Raw genomic sequence first — 19,427 nt, 5'->3', positions numbered from 1 at the left:
GACCAAGCTGTAACAGCTGGCATCTAGCCCAACCCCCTGCAATGTAGGAACCTTTTGCCCAGTGTAAGCCTTGAACCCACAACTCCGAGATTAAGAGTTTCATGCTCTACCAGCTGAGCTCTCCCAGCAGGTATGAGCCAGCTCACTAATCTTGCTCAGTGTTGTCTACAGTAACCATCAGTCGCTCGCCAAGGTATCAGGCAGGGGTCTTTCGCAGTCCTGATTGGAGATGCAGGAGAATCTGAATCTGAGACTTCCTACATGCCAAGCCTGTGCAATCTGGCGGGCCTCTGTAAGAACAGGATTAGGGTTGGGCGATGCCGGGTTTTCAACATCACAATGTTATCACCCGCCAAACATCGCGATCTGGTGATACACCGTGATGTTGACACAACAAGCTGCATTGACCCTGGTCCTCGAGGCGCCAGGTTGAAACTGCTGCTGTCCAAGGAAGCTAAGGCAGTTTCACTTCAGCGCCTCGTGGGGCCGGGGACGGTGCAACTTGTAACTGGCGCTGGGGGCGGAGGGATTTCCTCCATCCCCAGCACTTGGCATGGAGAGAACTTGCGCTGCTCAGCCGGGGGGCACACCCCCCAGCTGAGCATTAAACTGCTCTCACCCCACCTCTGGCTTGCACAAGCCAGAGGCTTCTTTCAATTGCTCTGCTGAGAAGCACGTAGCTGTCCGTGCTTCCACAGAGAGTTTAAAGTAGCCGAAGGAGGAACAAGCTGTAACAGCTGCCAGTATACTGCCAGGTGAAGCCTCTGTCATGGTCTGCCCCTCATACCTGTCCTGGGCGATACAGTCATACCTCATGTTACGTTTGCTTCAGGTTGAGTGTTTTCAGGTTGCATCCCATGGCAACCCAGAAGTAACGGAACGGGTTACTTCCGGGTTTCTGCGCATGCGCAGACGCGCAAAATGATGTCACGTGCATGCGCAGAAGCGGCAAGTCGTGACCTGTGCAGACGCGGGTTGCGTTCTGTTCAGGTTGCAAGCGGGCCTCCGGAACGGATCCTGTTCACAACCAGAGGCACCACTGTATATCAATATATTTCCCAGGACTAGGCAGGATGCTAGGCTCGATGGGTCTTTGGCCTGATGCTGCAGCCACACACAAAATTTCCTTTTGTGTCGCCACGTGACGTAGCAGGGCTGACTGCACTTGGGCTGTTCTCAGATCTGGGCGTGACCACATAACAGAATTGGGGAGAATTTTGTATGGCCCGCTTTCGCAATGCTTACCTGCGCCATTCCCACCTCTCCTCCTGATTCTAGGCTATCTGACAGCAATAAGGAGAATTCCTTCCGCAGCTATGGATCCCCCAAGAGCTCCATCAGGACAGAGGAGCAGCGGCCAAGCACAGGATCTGAGGCGGTAACCAGGAGCGGCAGCAGCAGGAGAGCAGATGGGACGCGCCACGCTTTTGACTACGTGGAGCTGTCCCCCTTGCAGCAGGGGCCCGCGGGCCACGGATCTCCGCAATGGACAAGAGGGAGCGCAAGAGCCACGGAGAGCGTGGCCAAGCGTGAGGAGCTGGAGAGGGACCTGGCTCTCCGCTCCGAGGAAAGGCGGAAGTGGTTTGAGTCTCCGGCCACTGGGGTCCTGCAGACAGATGGCCTGGCAGGGGACGTCTGCCCTAAAGCAGGAGGCCACGAGGCTCCGGGGGGCCCCCTCTCTGAAGCCCAGAGGACTCGGCTGAGCGAAGAGATAGAGAAGAAGTGGCAGGAGCTGGAGCGCTTGCCCCTGAAGGAATCCAAGCGGGTGCCCCTGATGGCACTGCTGAACCAGGGCAAAGGAGCCCACGAGGGTGCAAACGAGGCGCTGGAGAAAGAGGTATGGTTAGTCATGGCGTGGCCTTAATCGTTTTCAAGAAGAGAGTGCTGTTTCCTTTTTTTTCGCAAGCTTGTTTCATATTTTGTGTCAGTGTTAGAAATTCAGGTGTGTAAGCTAATCACCCAATGGCACCTTAAGCCTTGGGTGCCTTTTATTTATTTATTTATTTATTTATTTATTTATTTATTTAAATTGTTTTATTTGATTCTACGAATATAAATTTATAACAATACCAAATACATATCCATATAAAGTGATTTATCTGAATAATAATAATTTATTATTTGTACCCCGGCCATCTGGCTGGGTTTCCCCAGCTACTCTGGGCGGCTTCCAGCAAAGATTAAAATGTCACATCTTTAAAAACTTCCCTGAACAGGGCTGCCTTCAGATGTCTTCTAAATGTCAGGTGGTTGTTTATCTCTTTGACATCTGATGGGAGGGTGTTTCACAGGGCGGGCGCCACTACCGAGAAGGCTTTCTGCCTGGTTCCCTGTAGACTTCCTCCCCATCCCCTCCGTGGGTCCTATTGTCAGCATTTTCAACTGCATATTATTTCATAATCTATATTTTGTATCTATCCATAGTGTTTGTTACATTACAAGTGAGATTAAAATCCTGTTAATGTTTTCATCTGCTTACAGTGGTCTCGTAAATTTTTTTTTTATTACTGCTATCATTATTATTCATTTCATTTCTATATCTTTTAAAGGGGGGTGGAATCTCAAAGCGGTTTACAACACATTAAAACATCAAATAAAACAATCCAGAATAAAACAAATTCAAACTTCCGGGAAAATATTTCAGATCCTTCTCTAAATGACATGTGGCTTTCCCCCATGTTTATTTTCCTACTTAATTTATATAGCTGCTCCATAGCAGAAGTACTCTAGGAAGCCAGGGTGGTGTAGTGTTTAAGAGTGTCAAAACTAAGACCTGGGAGATCAGGGTGCAATTCCCCACTCAGTTATGAAGCTCACTAGGTGACCTTGGGCAACTCACAGCCTCTTAACAGGGGTGTCCAGACTTTTTTCAAAGAGGGCCAGATTTGATGAAGTGAACATGTGTGAGGGCCGACCGAAGTTTTTGAGCTTTTTTAAAGGATTTTATCTCAGGAATAAACTGCCCCAGGGGTCGGATTAAACCAACCAGCGGGGCCGGATTAGGCCCCCAAAACGGACTTTGGAAATGCCTGCTGTAGGGATTCACTGAGGAACGGGGTGAACCATGTATTCCTTGGAGAAAAAGGTGGGATTTAAATGCAGTAAATTAGCTCTTCGGTTTGCCTGCTTAGGAAAGCTGGAGAGGCAGCCAGATGTCAGTTGCCAACCCAGAATCCAGAGATCTCCACACCGTTGCAATTGGACCCGCGCCAGTCGCAAAAAGCGCTTGGCTCATTTCTAACCCTGCTCTGGGTGCCTCGGCCTCTCTCTGTTTTGAGTGTGTATTGCCTTGTTGCAAAGAGGCTGGTGCCCCTTGAGACTGGTAGGGTGGCAGGCAGGGAGACGGGCAGTAGGGGGAGCCAAAGCCCACGACAGGCAGAACCCACTGATTCCAGCTTTATCCTCCCTCCTCCTCCCTGCTAGGTCCTGCAAGGGCCACCATGGAGACTAAGGAGGAGGGAAAAGCTGCCAGGCAGTGCCCACCCCTCAAACTGGCAAGATGGCAGGCAGGTGGGGACTGGATAAGGGCAGGCAGAGGTTAGTGCAGCATGTTGATTTGAAGAAATCCTTCAGTATGGTTAGACCTCATTTTTTTCCCCTACACAGGTCCAGGTTCTGAGGTCACAGCTAGAGTCCTTGCGTGCCCACAGTGAAGCAAAATCTCACCGAGACGGGCATGCACCCCGAGGCTACATCTCTCAGGTAACATCATAGCTGTGATCTGAATCTGCCAGCTTTTCATTTTATCTCCTCCCCACCAAGCCCATGCCATAAGGGCAGGGAAGCAAGGACTGAGGGGCAGGGAGTCAACCTCATTTGCTGGCACTTAATATAGCTTATTGCTGCCATAGCAACCACAATCAGACCCATCTGTAATCAATGCTAATTATTTATAACTGTTATATGCAAAGACCTCCCTGCCTAATGCATGGCCAGGGCAGTCGGCTTTAGGAAAAACCAGAAGAGAGCCTGATCCTGGCCTGCCCTTATGCGTCACCTTTGTTGGTCTATTAAAGCACCAAAAATAAGCAAAACGTAGGTCTGGAGGAAAGAGCGGCAAGTTTAGCTAACACTGAAAGTGTTTATTGCACTCTTGGCCCCTGAAGCAAGTTGCCATATGATTGCAGCCATCTGCTGTGTTCTGTGTCGTGCAAATCAAACTCTAGAAACAAGTGTAAAATACATATATTTGCACACCACATTTTTAAAATTGTTGGTACATAAATTAAAGCCGCAGGAATACCGTATTTTTTGCTCTATAAGACTCACTTTTTCCCTCCTAAAAAGTAAGGGGAAATGTGTGTGCGTCTTATGGAGCGAATGCAGGCTGCGCAGCTATCCCAGAAGCCAGAACAGCGAGAGGGATTGCTGCTTTCACTGCGCAGTGATCCCTCTTGCTGTTCTGGCTTCTGAGATTCAGAATATTTTTTTTCTTGTTTTCCTCCTCCAAAAACTAGGTGCGTCTTGTGGTCTGGTGCATCTTATAGAGCAAAAAATACGGTAAATATTGAGAACTGGTTTGCAGTCTTCATGTAATGAACTGTAAGCCTTATAAAGGCTTAGTTTTGCCCTGCTTTTGTGTTTTTAATAAGTTGCTTTCCATTTGCGATGTGGTTTTTATAAGCAAACGGTCATACAACTCCATCTAGTGTACGGTGTCTGTGGTGGGGGATCTCTACCATTCTTTTGCGATCATTTGCTCTTCGTATGCCCCCATGTGGCAACCCAAGATATAAGCATGAGAGGGAAAGGCACTTCTGAATATTTCCATTTCACCGTGTGTGTCTGTGTTCAAGACATGCAACTAGCTCTGGCTGGAGTGGAGAACCTCCAGATGCCACTGAACTACAACTCCCATCATCCCTGATCCTTGGCCATGATGGCTTGGGCTGAAAGGACTTGGGGGCCCAACATCATCTGCAGGGCTGCCAGTTCCCCATCCCTGAACAATGGGGAGAGCTGTAGGATGACATCATGATGACTACAGCTGCTGCTACTACTTATAGGAAAAAGTTGGGTATACATGGCCACTGAGCCAGCTGTCTTTTAAGCACCTGAAATCTCTCTTGAATCGGGGTCCATGGCTTGGTTTGCCAAGCTCAGCCTTTGTTCACCCTAGATTTCCCCCCACTTAAGTCTCGCAGTCAGGCTGCCTGCAGCATTTCATTCTCTTCTCCTCTCCTCTCCTCTCGCCCCCGCCACCCCCAACTCCTGATCTCTCTGGCAGGAGGCATGTGAGCGCAGTTTAGCAGAGATGGAGACTTCCCATCAACAGGTTATGACGGAACTGCAGCGGCATCACCAGCAGGAGATGGAGCGGTTGCGGCAAGAGAAGGAGCGGCTTCTTTCTGAGGAGGCAGCTGCTACAGCGGCAGGTAGGAGCTACTGTGTGTTCTTGGGTTGCTGGATGTGCCCCTTTGTCTAGCTAAGATATGGTCATTAGAGAAGTCCCTTCGGTCTCCTAACAATTCCTGGCAGCTTTAGCAGACTACAGCTCCCAGGATTCTTTGGGAGAAACCGTGACTGTTCCAAGTGGCATGACATTGCTTTAAATGTGTAGTGCAGATGGGCCCTAGGATTGGGGAAATCCAGTTCTAAATCCCTGCTTGGATATGAAGCCCATTGGATGACTTTGGGCCAGCCAACCACCCTCAACCTAACCTACTGCACAGCGTGATCGTGAGGGTAGAATGCAGGCTGGGGGATGACTGTCTTTTCCGTCTTTTAAAGCTCCTTAGAAAGGTGGGACATAATTTGATATCATCAGGACACATGGCATGTCTATATACATATGTGTATGTGCGTTTATGCATATTGTCTAGACATCTTCAAGCATCTTCTCTGACACATGGAATGGAATAATGGGTGTTTTGTGTACATATGAGGCTTACTTCTACTGAGACAGACCATTGGTCTATCTAACCCACTGTTGTCTACTTTGACTGGCAGAATCTCTCCAGGTTCTTGCACAAAGGATCTTCCTTGTTGCCTGCTGCCTGCTCAGTTGCTGCTGTTGTTTAAACTGGCAAGATGGCAGAGATTGAATTTAAAGCTTGTGCTGTGTCCCCACTGAGCTCTGTCTCTTCCCCAAGAAGGCTTGGCTTCTCCCATTTAGCTAGGAAGAATTAAAATGCATTGCACTTTCTACTTCAGCACATCTCGCGTGTCTTCCCTGGCTTCTGTTTTCTTTTGCCCATTTTTCAAATTTCCTTTCCCTCTAGCAATTGAAGCACTGAAGAAGGCACACAGGGAAGAGCTGAATAAAGAACTGGGCAGGACCCGCAGCTTCCAGAAGGGTGGTTTAGACACTGATACACTCCGGCGGCAGCATCAGTAAGTAACTTAAATGGCTCTTCGGCCTCCATTCTGAACTTGGAATAGTGTCCCTGAGTTTAGAGAGGAGGAGAGGGTTGTCTGTTCCCAAGTGCAGCTTGCAACATTGTTGGGTCTGATGTAAAGGAGGGATGGGGGGTGGATTGTGGGATCCTGATAACTAATCACAGAATCATAGAATTGTAGAGTTGAAAGGGAGGGGCATCTAATCCAATGCCGGGATCTTTTGTCCAACATGCAGCTCTTCCACATAAGTGTGGGTGGAAATCCAGCCTGGGGTCACTTTACATTGCAGAATTTACATAGAAATAAGTCTCCAGCAATAATTGTTACCTCCCTGGTAGTAAACACTGTCCCTAAGTTTCAGACCCTTAACAATTTAGCATTTTAGTGTATTTTTGGTTTCTATGGAAGCCGCTCAGAGTGGCTGGGGAAACCCAGCCGGATGGGTGGGGTACAAATAATAAATTATTATTATTATTTTGGTTATGTAAATGAAAAACACCTGGAGAAGAAAATAATAATGAAGGCTTTTGATGTTTACTATTGGGGTGCTTTTTTGCTAATATTAATGTACTGGGTTGGTTTTTGGTTTTTTTAGGTCCCATGTGGTTTTTCCAAGAAAAACCAATCCAGGAAAAACAGATTAGAACCCTTCATCTGACACACCACAAATGGTTTTATTTTGGGACATTTTCCCACCTTGAGGCACATTTGAATTTGGCTTGGGATAGAAAACTCCCACCTAAAACTGTTTGTCGGTGTCTTTTCTTTTAACTACCGTATCCCCACCAAGCAAAAAGTGATTTGGGGAAGTCGAGAAGAGCCCTTCTCTCTTATCCCAAGATACACTGGAAATCAGATTAGGTTAGGAAAGTGCCCTGAATACTGTCTCTGTCCAGCTTTTAGTGTTTCTGAGCATGCAGCTATCTTAAGCCAAAGTGCTGTTGTATAATAGATGCTATCAGTTTTCACTGGATTACAATGATCTTGTAATCAATGATCATTTGTGCAATCCCACCTGTCATCTAGCACCTTTGTTGTCTGGTCAAGGGGCAGCTTGTGCAGCCCACAAGGGAACCCTGGGATACCAGTGATGGCAGAAGAGACGGGGAGGTCAGCCGTGTTTGTGGAAGAGCCCTGGGATGGGGTGACAGCTCTTGCCAACAGCAATTTTTTTTTTTACCTCTGCTGCAGGTCTGACGTCGAGTCCCTGAAGAGGGAGCTGCAGGTGCTTTCAGAGCAGTATTCCCAGAAGTGCCTGGAGATTGGGGGCCTTGTGCAGAAGGCAGAAGAGCAGGAGCTTATGCTGCAGCACTGCCAACAGGAGGGAAAGGAGTTGCTGCGGCAAAACCAGGCAAGTGGCTTTCTGCGTAGACAGGAGTGGAGGACCTTTGGACCGCCAGATGTTGCTGAACTACAACTTCCATCAGACCTAGCAGTTGCTGGGGAATGATGGGAATTATTGCTCAGCAACATTGGAAAGGCCAAAGGTTTCCCTCACCTGATCCAAGGGTGGGAATTGGGAAGAAGAAAGTTGGTGTGGAAGAGAGTATCTTCTTCATCTTCATCATTATTTACTTTCACTGCGAGAAGCGAAGTTACAGGGAACCAGGCAGAGGGCCTTCTCGGTAGTGGCACCCGCCTGCCCTCCCATCAGATGTCAAGACAATAAGCAACTATCTGACTTTTAGAAGAGTGGGGTATAAATAATAAATTATAATGGTGATGATGATTTTCATTAATTTCATTACTGTATTTTCATTAATTGCATTTATTAAATGCTTTATATGAAAGGGTATCAAAGCAACTGCACAATATAAAATATAAACAGATAAAAACAATTAATTAAAAGCCAAAAGAAAAACAAATCCTAAAATGGGCATCCAGCAACACAAGGAAGACTGTCACCACACACAAAAACGAGTGCTGCAGTAGAAGCTAACTTCATTCCCAAAGGCCTGGGTTGATGATGATGATAATAATAATTTTATTTTGCTTCCAGCAAAATATCAAACATAAAAAAATTCACAATACAAAAATAACTAACTAACCAACCAACCAACCAACCAACCAACCAACCCCTTAGTCTGGCACCTAAAAACTGACATTGATAGTAGTAGGCAAGTTTCCCTGGGGAGAGTATTTCACAAAAATTGGTGGGAAGACCACCAGAAAGGCACATTTTTGTGTGGCCACTCTCTGCCCTTCCCTTAGATGAGACACACGGAAAAGGGCCTCTGATGACTATCCACAGGATCTGAACTCATTCATGTGGGGAGGGGCAGTCCTTGAGGTTTTAGGGTCCTAAGGCTTTATAGGTCAAAACCAGCACTTTGGGTGGAGACCAGAAACGAATTGGTAGCCACGATAGTCAGGCTTACAGCGATGACTGGGTAGCGTATGAAAGCAGGAGGGGGCCTTTGTGTGGGGCAGAGGAGGACCATTGCAATATTTGTTAATGGTTAAGGTGCACAAAGCCTTTCAAAAACAGCCCCAAAGCTCCTAGCTCTTACCTAAAATTCCTATTGAGCTGCTGGTGATGGTTCATGCTACTAACTGGTGTTGGCAACAGCTGTGATGATGATGATGGCCAACTCATAGGATTCTTGCACAGGGGGCATATTTTAAAGCTGGAGGCATTTAGAATCCCTGGAAAGACAGGCTTTGTAAGATGCCAAGTATCTGCCTGTTTGTTTAAGAGCAGCAGATAAATGAAGCCTGACTCTTCCGCTCCTTGTCCCCAGGAGTTACAGAGGCGCCTATCGGAGGAAATTGGGCAACTACGAGCATTCATCGCAGCCCAAGGCTCACGTGATGGTGCTTCACACAACAACGAGAGGAACTCTTGTGAGCTGGAGGTAAGGACTCTTGTTTCTTTTTATAACCTGGTTCAATGCCCATTGTGCGCCGAGTGTCTCAGATATGAAATGCTGCTTATATCTGAGAGCTTGCCGCTTTCGAAGTGTCAGGAGAAGAGTAATCAGTATGGAAAGGAGTAGATATCAAAGGCTGGAAAGGGGAAATGTTTGTGCAGTTGCCTGTGAGAACTGTCCTTGGAATGGTTGTACAGCAGATAAAACACAGAGTACAGCAACTAAGGAGAGTGATTTTGATATGGAGGATAGTGGATATTGTCTGACTTTGTGTGAGCAACCCTTGGCTTTTGACTTCCTGAGTAATCTTAGGGCAGCTCAGTCCGTAAAAACATGGCGGTTGTGAGCGCTGTAAAGACAGAGAAGCTTTTCATACTCAAGCAATGCCATGGTGAAATAGCAAAGTTACATGTTTCATTGATAAAAACATTTATATACCACTATATCATTAAAAAAATCAAAGCAGTTTGCAATAGGACTATCTGTACAATCAAGACACTTAGAAATTTAGAGTAAGAAACTTAACGTGAAATGTCATAGTCAGTGCCTAGGAACCATGTGTAAAACACAATGAACTTCTCCAAAGGAAGAGCAAGCCATAAGTCTAATCAAAATAGAAACTCAGCTTTAATTCAATTTTTACCTTCAGTTTGCTGAAAGCACTTGAATCTAGAAATGATTATTTGTTTAGCAAACAGAAATCCCAAGCAGGTGGTTAAATCTGGAGGAAACTATAAAACTCAAGGCCTCTTCACACAACCCATTGAACTTGTGACAGCCATGAGGGAAGATGGCCGCCAATTATCAGCTTGCAGCTGCGTAACCCCCACTGTGTAATAGCCATAGGCGTCTGACAACCTTGCACTGGGTTCAGTTTGGATTGGCTATTGGTGTGTCACAGTGAACACTCTTTTGCAGTGGTGTGCTAGTAGTGTGCCAAAGGCTATGATCCATGCTGGTCAGAACATTGGAAGCAGAGGCACATAACTTGTCTTTCTGTGGGCTAACGTAGCTAGACTTTGACATGGGGCAACCTATTTCCCTCCCCAAAAGCTGGCATAGGCTGTGAAGTACCGTAGTTATTTGAAGAAGCTTGTGATGAGGCCCAATTGTTGTTGCTTGCTGAATGTGGTTGCACTCTTAGATGACCACTTGGCCCATTCATGAAAATGTCTGTGTGTTCTGATCTCCTGCTTCGCACCAGAAGCCATTTTGCTAATATGCTATATGAGACACCTGAGCAACCTAGCTATTGTTGCTTATTCTCCCAAGGGCATTAGGAAACCTATTTTACCTGTGCCCTCGGCAAGTTTTCTACCCATTTCCTTACCTCTCCCCTTCTGCTCTTCTCTGCAGGTGCTGCTGCGAGTGAAGGAGAACGAACTTCTGTACCTGAAGCAAGAAATCCGGTGTCTTAGGGACGAACTCCAAATGATGCAAAAGGTAGATTCCTGGGAGCAAGTCAGGTTCGCTCGTCAGCAGGGAAAAGACAGAGCCCCTCCTTTGCTCAAGTCCTGCAGGCAGGGACAGAGTTAGTTGTACTCTGTATGCTGACTTCTGTGTGGTGTCGTTTGGTACCCTGATGCTGATGTCACTGTGCGATTCCCACCTGCAACATCAATCTGCTCTGTAGAGCATCTGCTTTCATGCAGAAAGTTCCAGGTTCAATTCTTGGCATCTCTAGGTAGGGCTGGAAGAGTCCCATCTGAAATCTTGGAGATCCACTGCCACTCAGTACAGATAGTACTAAGCTAGATGGTCTGGCTCTTAAGGCAGCTTCTTAAGTTAGGTCAGAATAAGTCTTCCCCTGCACTCATTTCCTTGCTTCCATCCTTTCTGGACCATCGAGGGCCAGAGGAAGCTGAAGGCATAGACTTTGGGGAAATGGGAAAGAACGGCAGATCTTCAGAAGAATAGCCCTGCTGGACCAGACAACGGCCCATCTTCTCACAGTGGTTAACCAGGTGGTAGGCAGGGCCAGAGGCAAAAAGTAGGTAGAGCAACGGAGGAGGTTCTCAACTCTGAACAGTAGGCTGTGTTCCTGCCATGTACATGTCAGAGGTTTATACAGGGAGAAACACACGCTTACATCCTGGCAAGCAAAAAGCATGATCACATTTCAAGGACACGTTCCAGCCAGGCCAAAAGCATTTGAATGCAGAGCCGGGCCAAGAGCACTTGAGTGGAAGGTGTTTCCTGGGAAAAGTATTGAGGGCCACATTTGGCCCTCAGGCCTCAGGTCCCCTGCCCCTGTTCCAAATCTTCTACTTCTGTTTATCAGCTAATGAGACTGTTGCAGAGGACAGCACAGGCAGATGTTGTTGAACTCCATCTCCCATTATCCCTGTTGGTTAGCCTTGCTAGCTGGGGCTGGAGTCTGACCTACATCTGGTGAGCCACAGGTTCCACATCCCTGGTGTGTAGACTGCAGGAGATTCTGGAGAATAGGATTTGAACTGAGTCTCAACTCTAGGTTGGATACCAATTATCAGTGTGTGGATTCCTTTGCCCTACAGGATAAGAGGTTTGCCTCGGGGAAATACCAGGATGTCTACATGGAGCTGAACCACATCAAACAGCGGTCAGAGCGAGAGATTGAGCAGCTGAAGGAGCACCTGCGCCTGGCCATGGCAGCCCTGCAAGAGAAGGAGATGCTGCACAACAGTATCGGCAAGTAGACGAGAGCAGCTATCAGGCCTGACAAGGGAACGTCGTGTGGAGCTATGAGCGAGCAAGGGTGCAGAGGCAGGGACAGGATTTGAGAGGCCATCTTTGCTTCCAGCCCGGGGGATGGCACTTATATTTTACATGGTGTCTCTGCCTTCTGCTTACCAATGATCAAAACTAGTCTTACCATAAAACAATGTGAAGCTGTTCCTTCAAGAAGAGTGTTCTAAGAGGGTGCTATTGTCTTGCCTTCATTCTCGTGTGGGTGGGTGGGTGTAAGTGTAGGTGTAGCATGTGGCAGCACACATGCTAGAGGTGAGTAGGGTGGTTCATATCCAAAAATGGATGGGGCCATTCCTTTTTGCTCTCCCCCTTTTTCCATTTTGCCCAACAGGCTCCAGGGGAAGGGACAAATTTCACTTGCCACAGGTCTGAATTGCCAACTTTCATTGTATTTTTGAAGCTAGGCCTAGAGCAGCAGGCTGCCCTCCCTGCATAAGCTCAGAATTGGCCTGCAGAATTCTTCTGGTGACCCAGGTATCCCAAAATACCAACATTAAGATGTGAACACTTCCTTTGTTCTCGGCAGCAAGAGTAGCACAATGTTTTCCCCTCTCTAGTTTTCCTTTGGACTCCAACTCCTATCAGCCCCAGCCAACATGCATGGATGATGGGAGCTGTATTCCACAGTGCTATCTCTGCTCTACAGGATCTACCATATTGGCCTGAATATAAGCCACACTTTCCCCCCAAATTCCGATTGTGAAAAGTTTAAGTGCGGCTTATATTCATGACCTTACGGTATCGCTGCTGAAACAGCTGCCCACGAGGGTCATGGGGGTGGGGGACAAAGGCTTGCAGCCCGCCTGCCACTCCCAAGCCCCACCCCCACCTGGCGCTGGCTTGGGGAGGTAGTGCCAGGAGGTGGGGTGGGCACACAGCGCGCTCAGAAGTGAGTGCTGGCCGCTGCCACCCCACCCCCCATTCATGGCGGGTAGAGCCAGAAGGCAGGCCGCACCTGCAAATAAGCCTTGAATTTTAAAGGTGTGGCTTCTTTGCCTTGTATTCAGGCCAATACGGTAAATATCCCGAAACAGTTTTATAGGCCTGAATTCAGGCCTGTGCTTCCTTAAAATGGTTCTGGGTCTAAAACAAGTTTATAAACAAGAACTGTTGAACCTGTGGTATGATGACTGCCATCTCCTAAGCCTTGCACATTTTGGTACGTTTCAGATGTAAGTCAATTTCCCTAACTTTGTCTGTTTGCTCCATAGGTTAGTCAGCTTTGTGTACCTTGCTTTGGAGGACAAAGCTGTATCCTAGCAACCAGCATCCCCCCTCCAGGAAATGGACCAAGCCTCCATCAGACTATCCTTCACGTGCACCTACATAACTCGGCGTGTTTGGGGCTGGATCCTACTACTTGCACCTTCTTTGGGATTTTATACATGAAAATATATTTTATATGGGGGTGGGGTGTTATATTTTAAAATCCTGTATTACGTTTTTAACCAGCAGTTGACAAGAGAAGTGAGCCAGAGATTCTCCCCAGCCTTCTTTTAGTCACAACAGAATCCTTGTTCCAGGTCCTCGAATATATCTGAAACCACACATGACCTCTTGCTTCCAATTCTCTTCCAAGCAAAGAGACAAAATTTACACATGTTCCAAGTTTATGGCAAGTCTCCTTGGGCGGACAGTGTTGATCCACAGTGATCCATGTTTTGAGATGCACTGTGCCAGGAGGAGGAGGATGTTCTTCAGATGACACTGGTTTTGTTCCGAGAATATGGGTTGGTTTGTTTTTTGTTTGGGACCAGCCGTTTGTTTTCGTGTACTAAAAGCAAAGGCAATTGTTTCCCCCCTTATGCCGATGAAACGTCTATGCATCCTACTGCAAAGTCAGCACCGGCCACATTCCAGAAGCTAGTCTTCCACCTGTGTGTTCCTGTGGGGAGGGGTGTCACTGCTAATGTCGCCAGAGCCAAATGATGAAGGTGGCTGAATTTTCTTTCTTTCTGCACAATTATAAACTAACTTAATAAAAATCCTCAAATACCAAAGATGGTGTTGCTTTTTGGCATGGGCGCAAAAGAAGTTAACATGAATTCTTTACAGTAACTTAAGCCCTGGTAAACATTCAACTTCTGCATTCACAGAAGAGCGATGTCTACTTCTAAGGTATCGTCATAATCGACTCTTATCTGTAGCTTGTTTGACTGTTAAGTACATATTGTAAAGCAAGAAACAATGGTTCTTGCAGATCCATCTGTGCATTTATAAGCCTCACAAGCACCAGTCTTGAGATTTCCCCCACCCAAGGCTATCATCATAGACCCAGAAAGGACCACAGCAGTCCTTATGGTGCTCATTTAATTTTATTTCTTAATTAGTTTCCTGGTTTTCTTCCATTGTGGAACCCAAGGTGACGTAAATGTGGTTCTGAGTTCACAATTATTCATCAATCTGGATGTTGAGCACAGTGAGTTGGTTTGTGAGAAAAAGCTGGCTTGACATTAAAGTTACGTATAATGCATCCATTGGCCCAAAGTTAATCCTTGGAAGTAGCATGGCTATGGGCGTGGTCACAAAGAGCAGCAGTACTTCAGAATTTACCCAGATCATCTTAGCTTCAATAATATGGTGACCTCATGCCTCACCCATGGCCTTCGTTGCATTATGACAAAAGTCCTGAAGGAGGTTGTGGGAGACCTCTGGCCTGTCAGAGGTTGCAGTCTGGCCCACATCAGTTTTTCTGAAACCATGCTCACCTGTCAATCACCCCAATGGGTTGGTGACATTAACAGAGTAGATCCTTACCGGAGGAAAAGCCTGCGCCCATGCACCCAGCGTCTCCAACAAGCAGGGATCAAATACCGATGGGGCTTCCCCTTCCGCCTCATTGTAACAACGAACACAACACAACACATGGCTACCAACATACCCGAGGCCCTGCAACTACTAAAGAACCTTGAACTCGACCTCCCGCCGGAATGGAAACCGACAAACCCACCAAGCGACAGCCCCAACCACGAGGAAACAACAGCAAACAACTGGACAATGGTACAGAAGAAAAAGATACAACAGAAGCGGCGCAACAACGCAAACCAATACAGGCAAGCATCATGCTCAGAACCGTCCCGCCGGCCATACGACACAAGAAACCAGACCAAGATCAACCAAACCAACTCATCGCAGATGGACAACCCTACAACAACAACAACCCCGGCTGAAAGAAGCAACCAGGAAAAAACCACAAACTGAAGGACTGGTGATTCCCCCCCCTTTTTTTCCCCTCCCCCCCCAAAACATAGATTTAGTTAACACCATCAACACCCCCCCCAGCCCCGCACCCCCACAGAAATCCCCACCCCAACACCAGTCCATACGACCTCAACCACATTCCCCATCACCCACACCTTCAACATCCTCATACTCCATACTAAGGAAAAACAACTCCAACCTTAATAACACAACCCACAATCAGGCTAAAATCTGATACCCAACCAGCACTATGGTGGCACCAGAGCGTACCAGCACCCACATCCCCACCCCAACACACCAACAATGTTGCTCATAATACTGGCAACACTGCTTACAAACCTTATACCTGACAGCGACGTTACAAAGTCACTTCACACTGTCTCGCTGATCACCCCCTATCGCAGACAACAGGGGGGACGGCCTGTCCTTGAACACGGCCTTCCACACCAGCTGAGACCTAGGACCAACTGGCTAAATGCCAGATGGCCCAAAATACCTCAAACAAACACCTATATGACTACATATAGGAAACTCCCTACAACTTACCCCCTACTCTTTAACCCAAATCTCACTCTAATCCTACTAGCCCCCCATCCACCACACCCTAGGTCAGCGCAACCCCACTGGTTCTTTAAACAACACGAAGAGAGAGACACAAGACAACCCGAACGGGTTGGCATGGAATCGCCCCACATAATAGATAAACAAAATGGCTAACCTAAAAGCAATTACATTAAACGTGAGGGGGCTGGGAAACCCCATCAAAAGAAAACGCATCACCTCATACATAAACACCATGAAACCACACATCACCTTCCTACAAGAAATACACAATCCACCCAAAGGCAGCAAACTCCTGAGCGACCCCCGCTTTAGTCAACAGTGGGTCGCACAAGGCTCAGGGAAAGCCCGCGGTGTAGCCATAATACTCAGTAGGGACCTGAACTTCACTGCCACAACAGTCCTCAAGGACAAAAAAGGCAGATTCATTTTCGCTAAAGGGACACTAGATGGCAAAATCAAACTGACAATCGGCTCCATATATGCCCCAAACACGAAACAACTAGAATTCTTCCAGAAAACACTAAACAAATTCCTCTCCTTCTCTGAAGGGGAAGCAATCCTAGGAGGGGACCTCAATCTAAATATGAAAGGTATATCCCTGAAAGATATCCACCCCACAACCCCATGGGCAACCTTCCTCCGAAGGAAACCCCCAACAACCAGGAACTCTTACAAGTTACTAAAAATGCTAAAAAACAGGGGTCTCTATGACATTTGGGGTGAGCAAAACCCGGGAGACATCAGCCATACATTCCAATCGGGACGCCATGATACAGTGTCCAGACTGGACAGCATTCTACTCACACAGGGTCTGATTCCCTCAGTAGAATCAACAAACATAGGTAACATTAAAATCACAGATCACGCCCCAGTAGAAGTCACTGTTAAAATAGGAGAAGGAACACAAACCACCCCATCCTGGTCCTTCAGTCCCATCCTAACTACAAACAAACAAATTAGAGAGAGTCTCACAAAAACCCTCCAAAACTACTTCAAAGAAAACGATGTAAACAATACAACAACCCCCCTCCTATGGGACGCAATGAAAGCGGTCACCAGAGGAGCTTGCATAAAAGAGAAAACATTCCTTAAAAAACAAACCTCCTCAAAAATTAGCAAAATAGAACAAGACATCACAGCCCTCTCATCACGCTACAAACAAACAGGATCTAAAAAACTCCTCAAACTTATAGAACAGAAAAGGAGAGAACTAGACTCCTTAGAAATCAACAAAACAATGATCAACATTCTATACTCTAAACAACGTTTCTATGAATATGGAGGGAAAAACTCCAGAATACTAGCAAATAGATGTAGGAAAAAAGCACTCAAAACAAGAATACACTGCATCACCAAAAAAGACGGCAACATAACATTCTCCCCCAAAGAAATAATTTCAGAATTTGCAGAATTTTACTCCAACCTATACACCTCCCATAACCCACCAGAGAGGGAAATCAAAAAATTTCTAGCAGGACTGACCATGCCTACCCTAACTGATGAGGAGCGGGAATTCATGGACAGCCCTATCACCCCAGAGGAAATAGATGCGGTCCTCAAAAACTTGAAACCACACAAAGCCCCAGGCCCAGACGGCTTCACAGCAGAATTCTATAAGAAATTCAAAGAACCCTTGATGCCCTACATGACCCGCCTATTCAACGACATCATAAAAGGAGGCCCCATCCCCAAAACCTGGACCCACTCCAAAATAGTCTCCATCCCAAAACCACTAAAAGACAGCCTCAAAGTAGAATCATACCGCCCAATCTCATTAATAAACCAAGACTACAAGATATTCACATCAATCTTGGCCAACCGCCTAAAAATCTTCCTACACAAGTTAATAGCCCCAGACCAGACTGGCTTTGTCCCTGGCCGCAATATAACAGACCCCATCAGGAAACTACTGAACCTGATCGAACACAGCAAGGCAACCAAACTCCCATTGACAATTATGTCCCTAGACATACTCAAAGCCTTTGATTGCTTGGAGTGGAAATACATATTAGCAGTACTAACTAACATGAAATTTGGCCCCAACTTCCTACAAATCCTCAAACAAATATACTCCCAAGCCTCAGCAAAATGCAGAACTAACAATATGGATTCTAACACTATAGCTATCCAAAGAGGCACGAAACAAGGATGCCCACTGTCTCCCTTCTTATTTATCCTGGCTCTGGAACCCCTAGCAATCCGCATCCGAGCAGCCACAGACATCAAGGGAGTGGAAATAAAAGGCAGGACCTATAAATTAGGGCTCTTTGCAGATGACCTAATGGTCACAACACCAGACCCCATAAGCACAGCAACCTCCCTAATCAGAGAACTCAACGCATTTGCAATGGTGTCGGGCCTACAGGTAAATTTCACAAAGTCAGAAGCTATGTGCTTCAACACCCCTCCTCACACCCAAAAAGAACTCACGAAGGTCACCAAAATAAAACTTTGCCACACCAAGTTCAGATACCTAGGGGTACAAATAACCAGAAACCTCAATAAATTATACCTCCACAACTACAAGCCCCTGTGGCGACAAATTAACAAAGACCTAAAGAGATGGAATAACATGAACCTCACTCTCTCAGACAAAATAGCCATGATCAAAATGATCACACTCCCAAAACTAACCTACCTATTCCAAACCCTCCCAATCTGGATCCCCTCAACCCAACTTCACAGTTGGCAGAGAAAACTACACTCTTTCATCTTCTCACATAAAAAACCAAGAATAAGCCCCAAATACCTGCACCTCCCCACCTCAGAAGGAGGATGGGGAATCCCCAACATAGAAGCATATTACAACGCCAACCAAATACGCCATATAATCCCATATATACTAGAAGATGAGACAAAACAATGGGTACACCTAGAGAAGGACACAATTGAAAACACCTGCACCACAACATACCCACTCCTCCCAAACAAACTAAAGAAAATTCCCACAACACTTAACAGGTACACACAGACCATGCTCAAAGCATGGAAAACACAAATAGGCAAACTATCCCCAACCCCATCCCCACTAATCCCCCTGGCGTACCACCCATTATTCCACCATGCAGCACAAAACCTCAAGATAAAAACCTGGCGAACCAAAGGCTTGTATCGCCTAATAGACTTTTATAAAAATAACAAACCCTTGTCAACACAAGAAATACAAGACAAACTAGAAGACACCCAAATGCCCTGGTTAACACAACACCAACTACATGCCCTCTTAAACAACCCATCAGTAAAATCAGCAGCAACTAGGCCCCTGACAACCTTCGAAAACCTCCTCCTAACAACAAAGGGAAACGGTAAAGGGATGGTATCCGCAATATACAAAATACTACTCCAAAATCTCGCAAATCCCCTAGACGCAATCAAAAATCAATGGGAGAATGACATAGGCTATGAGATAAACCCCACTCAATGGACCAGAATGTGGTCTAAACCCCCCTTTAAATCCATATCAACGAAAAGAAAAGAACTCACACTGAAACTCACCTACAGGTGGTACCTAACACCAAGGAAACTAGCGCTAATACACCCAGGAACCTCACCAAAATGCTGGAGAGGGTGCACCTCCACAGGCACATACTTCCACATGTGGTGGGAGTGTCCCAAAATCCAACTATTCTGGACAACAGCCATACAAGAAATTTGTAAAATAACTAAGCAAGTAATAGACACCACCCCAGAATTGGCCCTACTAAACATCTTCCAAGACAACAA

At 46.5% G+C, this 19,427-nt stretch overlaps 1 protein-coding gene across 5 annotated transcripts in view; it reads left to right on the top strand.

Moving 5' to 3' along the window:
* Positions 1–13,939, top strand: part of TRIOBP (TRIO and F-actin binding protein) — a 60,239-nt gene extending 46,300 nt beyond the window's left edge. For 4 of the 5 annotated variants that reach the window (XM_077934978.1, XM_077934979.1, XM_028747619.2 and 1 more), the window contains 8 exons: positions 1,279–1,837; positions 3,607–3,702; positions 5,228–5,375; positions 6,222–6,333; positions 7,531–7,690; positions 9,081–9,194; positions 10,566–10,652; positions 11,726–11,887. In XM_077934978.1, the coding sequence (XP_077791104.1) occupies positions 1,279–1,837; positions 3,607–3,702; positions 5,228–5,375; positions 6,222–6,333; positions 7,531–7,690; positions 9,081–9,194; positions 10,566–10,652; positions 11,726–11,887 (1,438 nt within the window). Of the gene's footprint in view, positions 1–1,278; positions 1,838–3,606; positions 3,703–5,227; positions 5,376–6,221; positions 6,334–7,530; positions 7,691–9,080; positions 9,195–10,565; positions 10,653–11,725; positions 11,888–13,150 lie in introns of those variants that run through there. The other variant, XM_028747617.2, reaches the window with a different exon arrangement.
* Positions 13,940–19,427: the final 5,488 nt, after the last annotated feature.

This window comes from Podarcis muralis, chromosome 10 (assembly GCF_964188315.1).
Source record: "Podarcis muralis chromosome 10, rPodMur119.hap1.1, whole genome shotgun sequence".
Lineage (NCBI taxonomy): Eukaryota > Metazoa > Chordata > Lepidosauria > Squamata > Lacertidae > Podarcis > Podarcis muralis.
The sequence above is the reverse complement of the archived record's forward strand: the minus strand, read 5'-3'. Positions and strand labels throughout refer to the sequence as shown.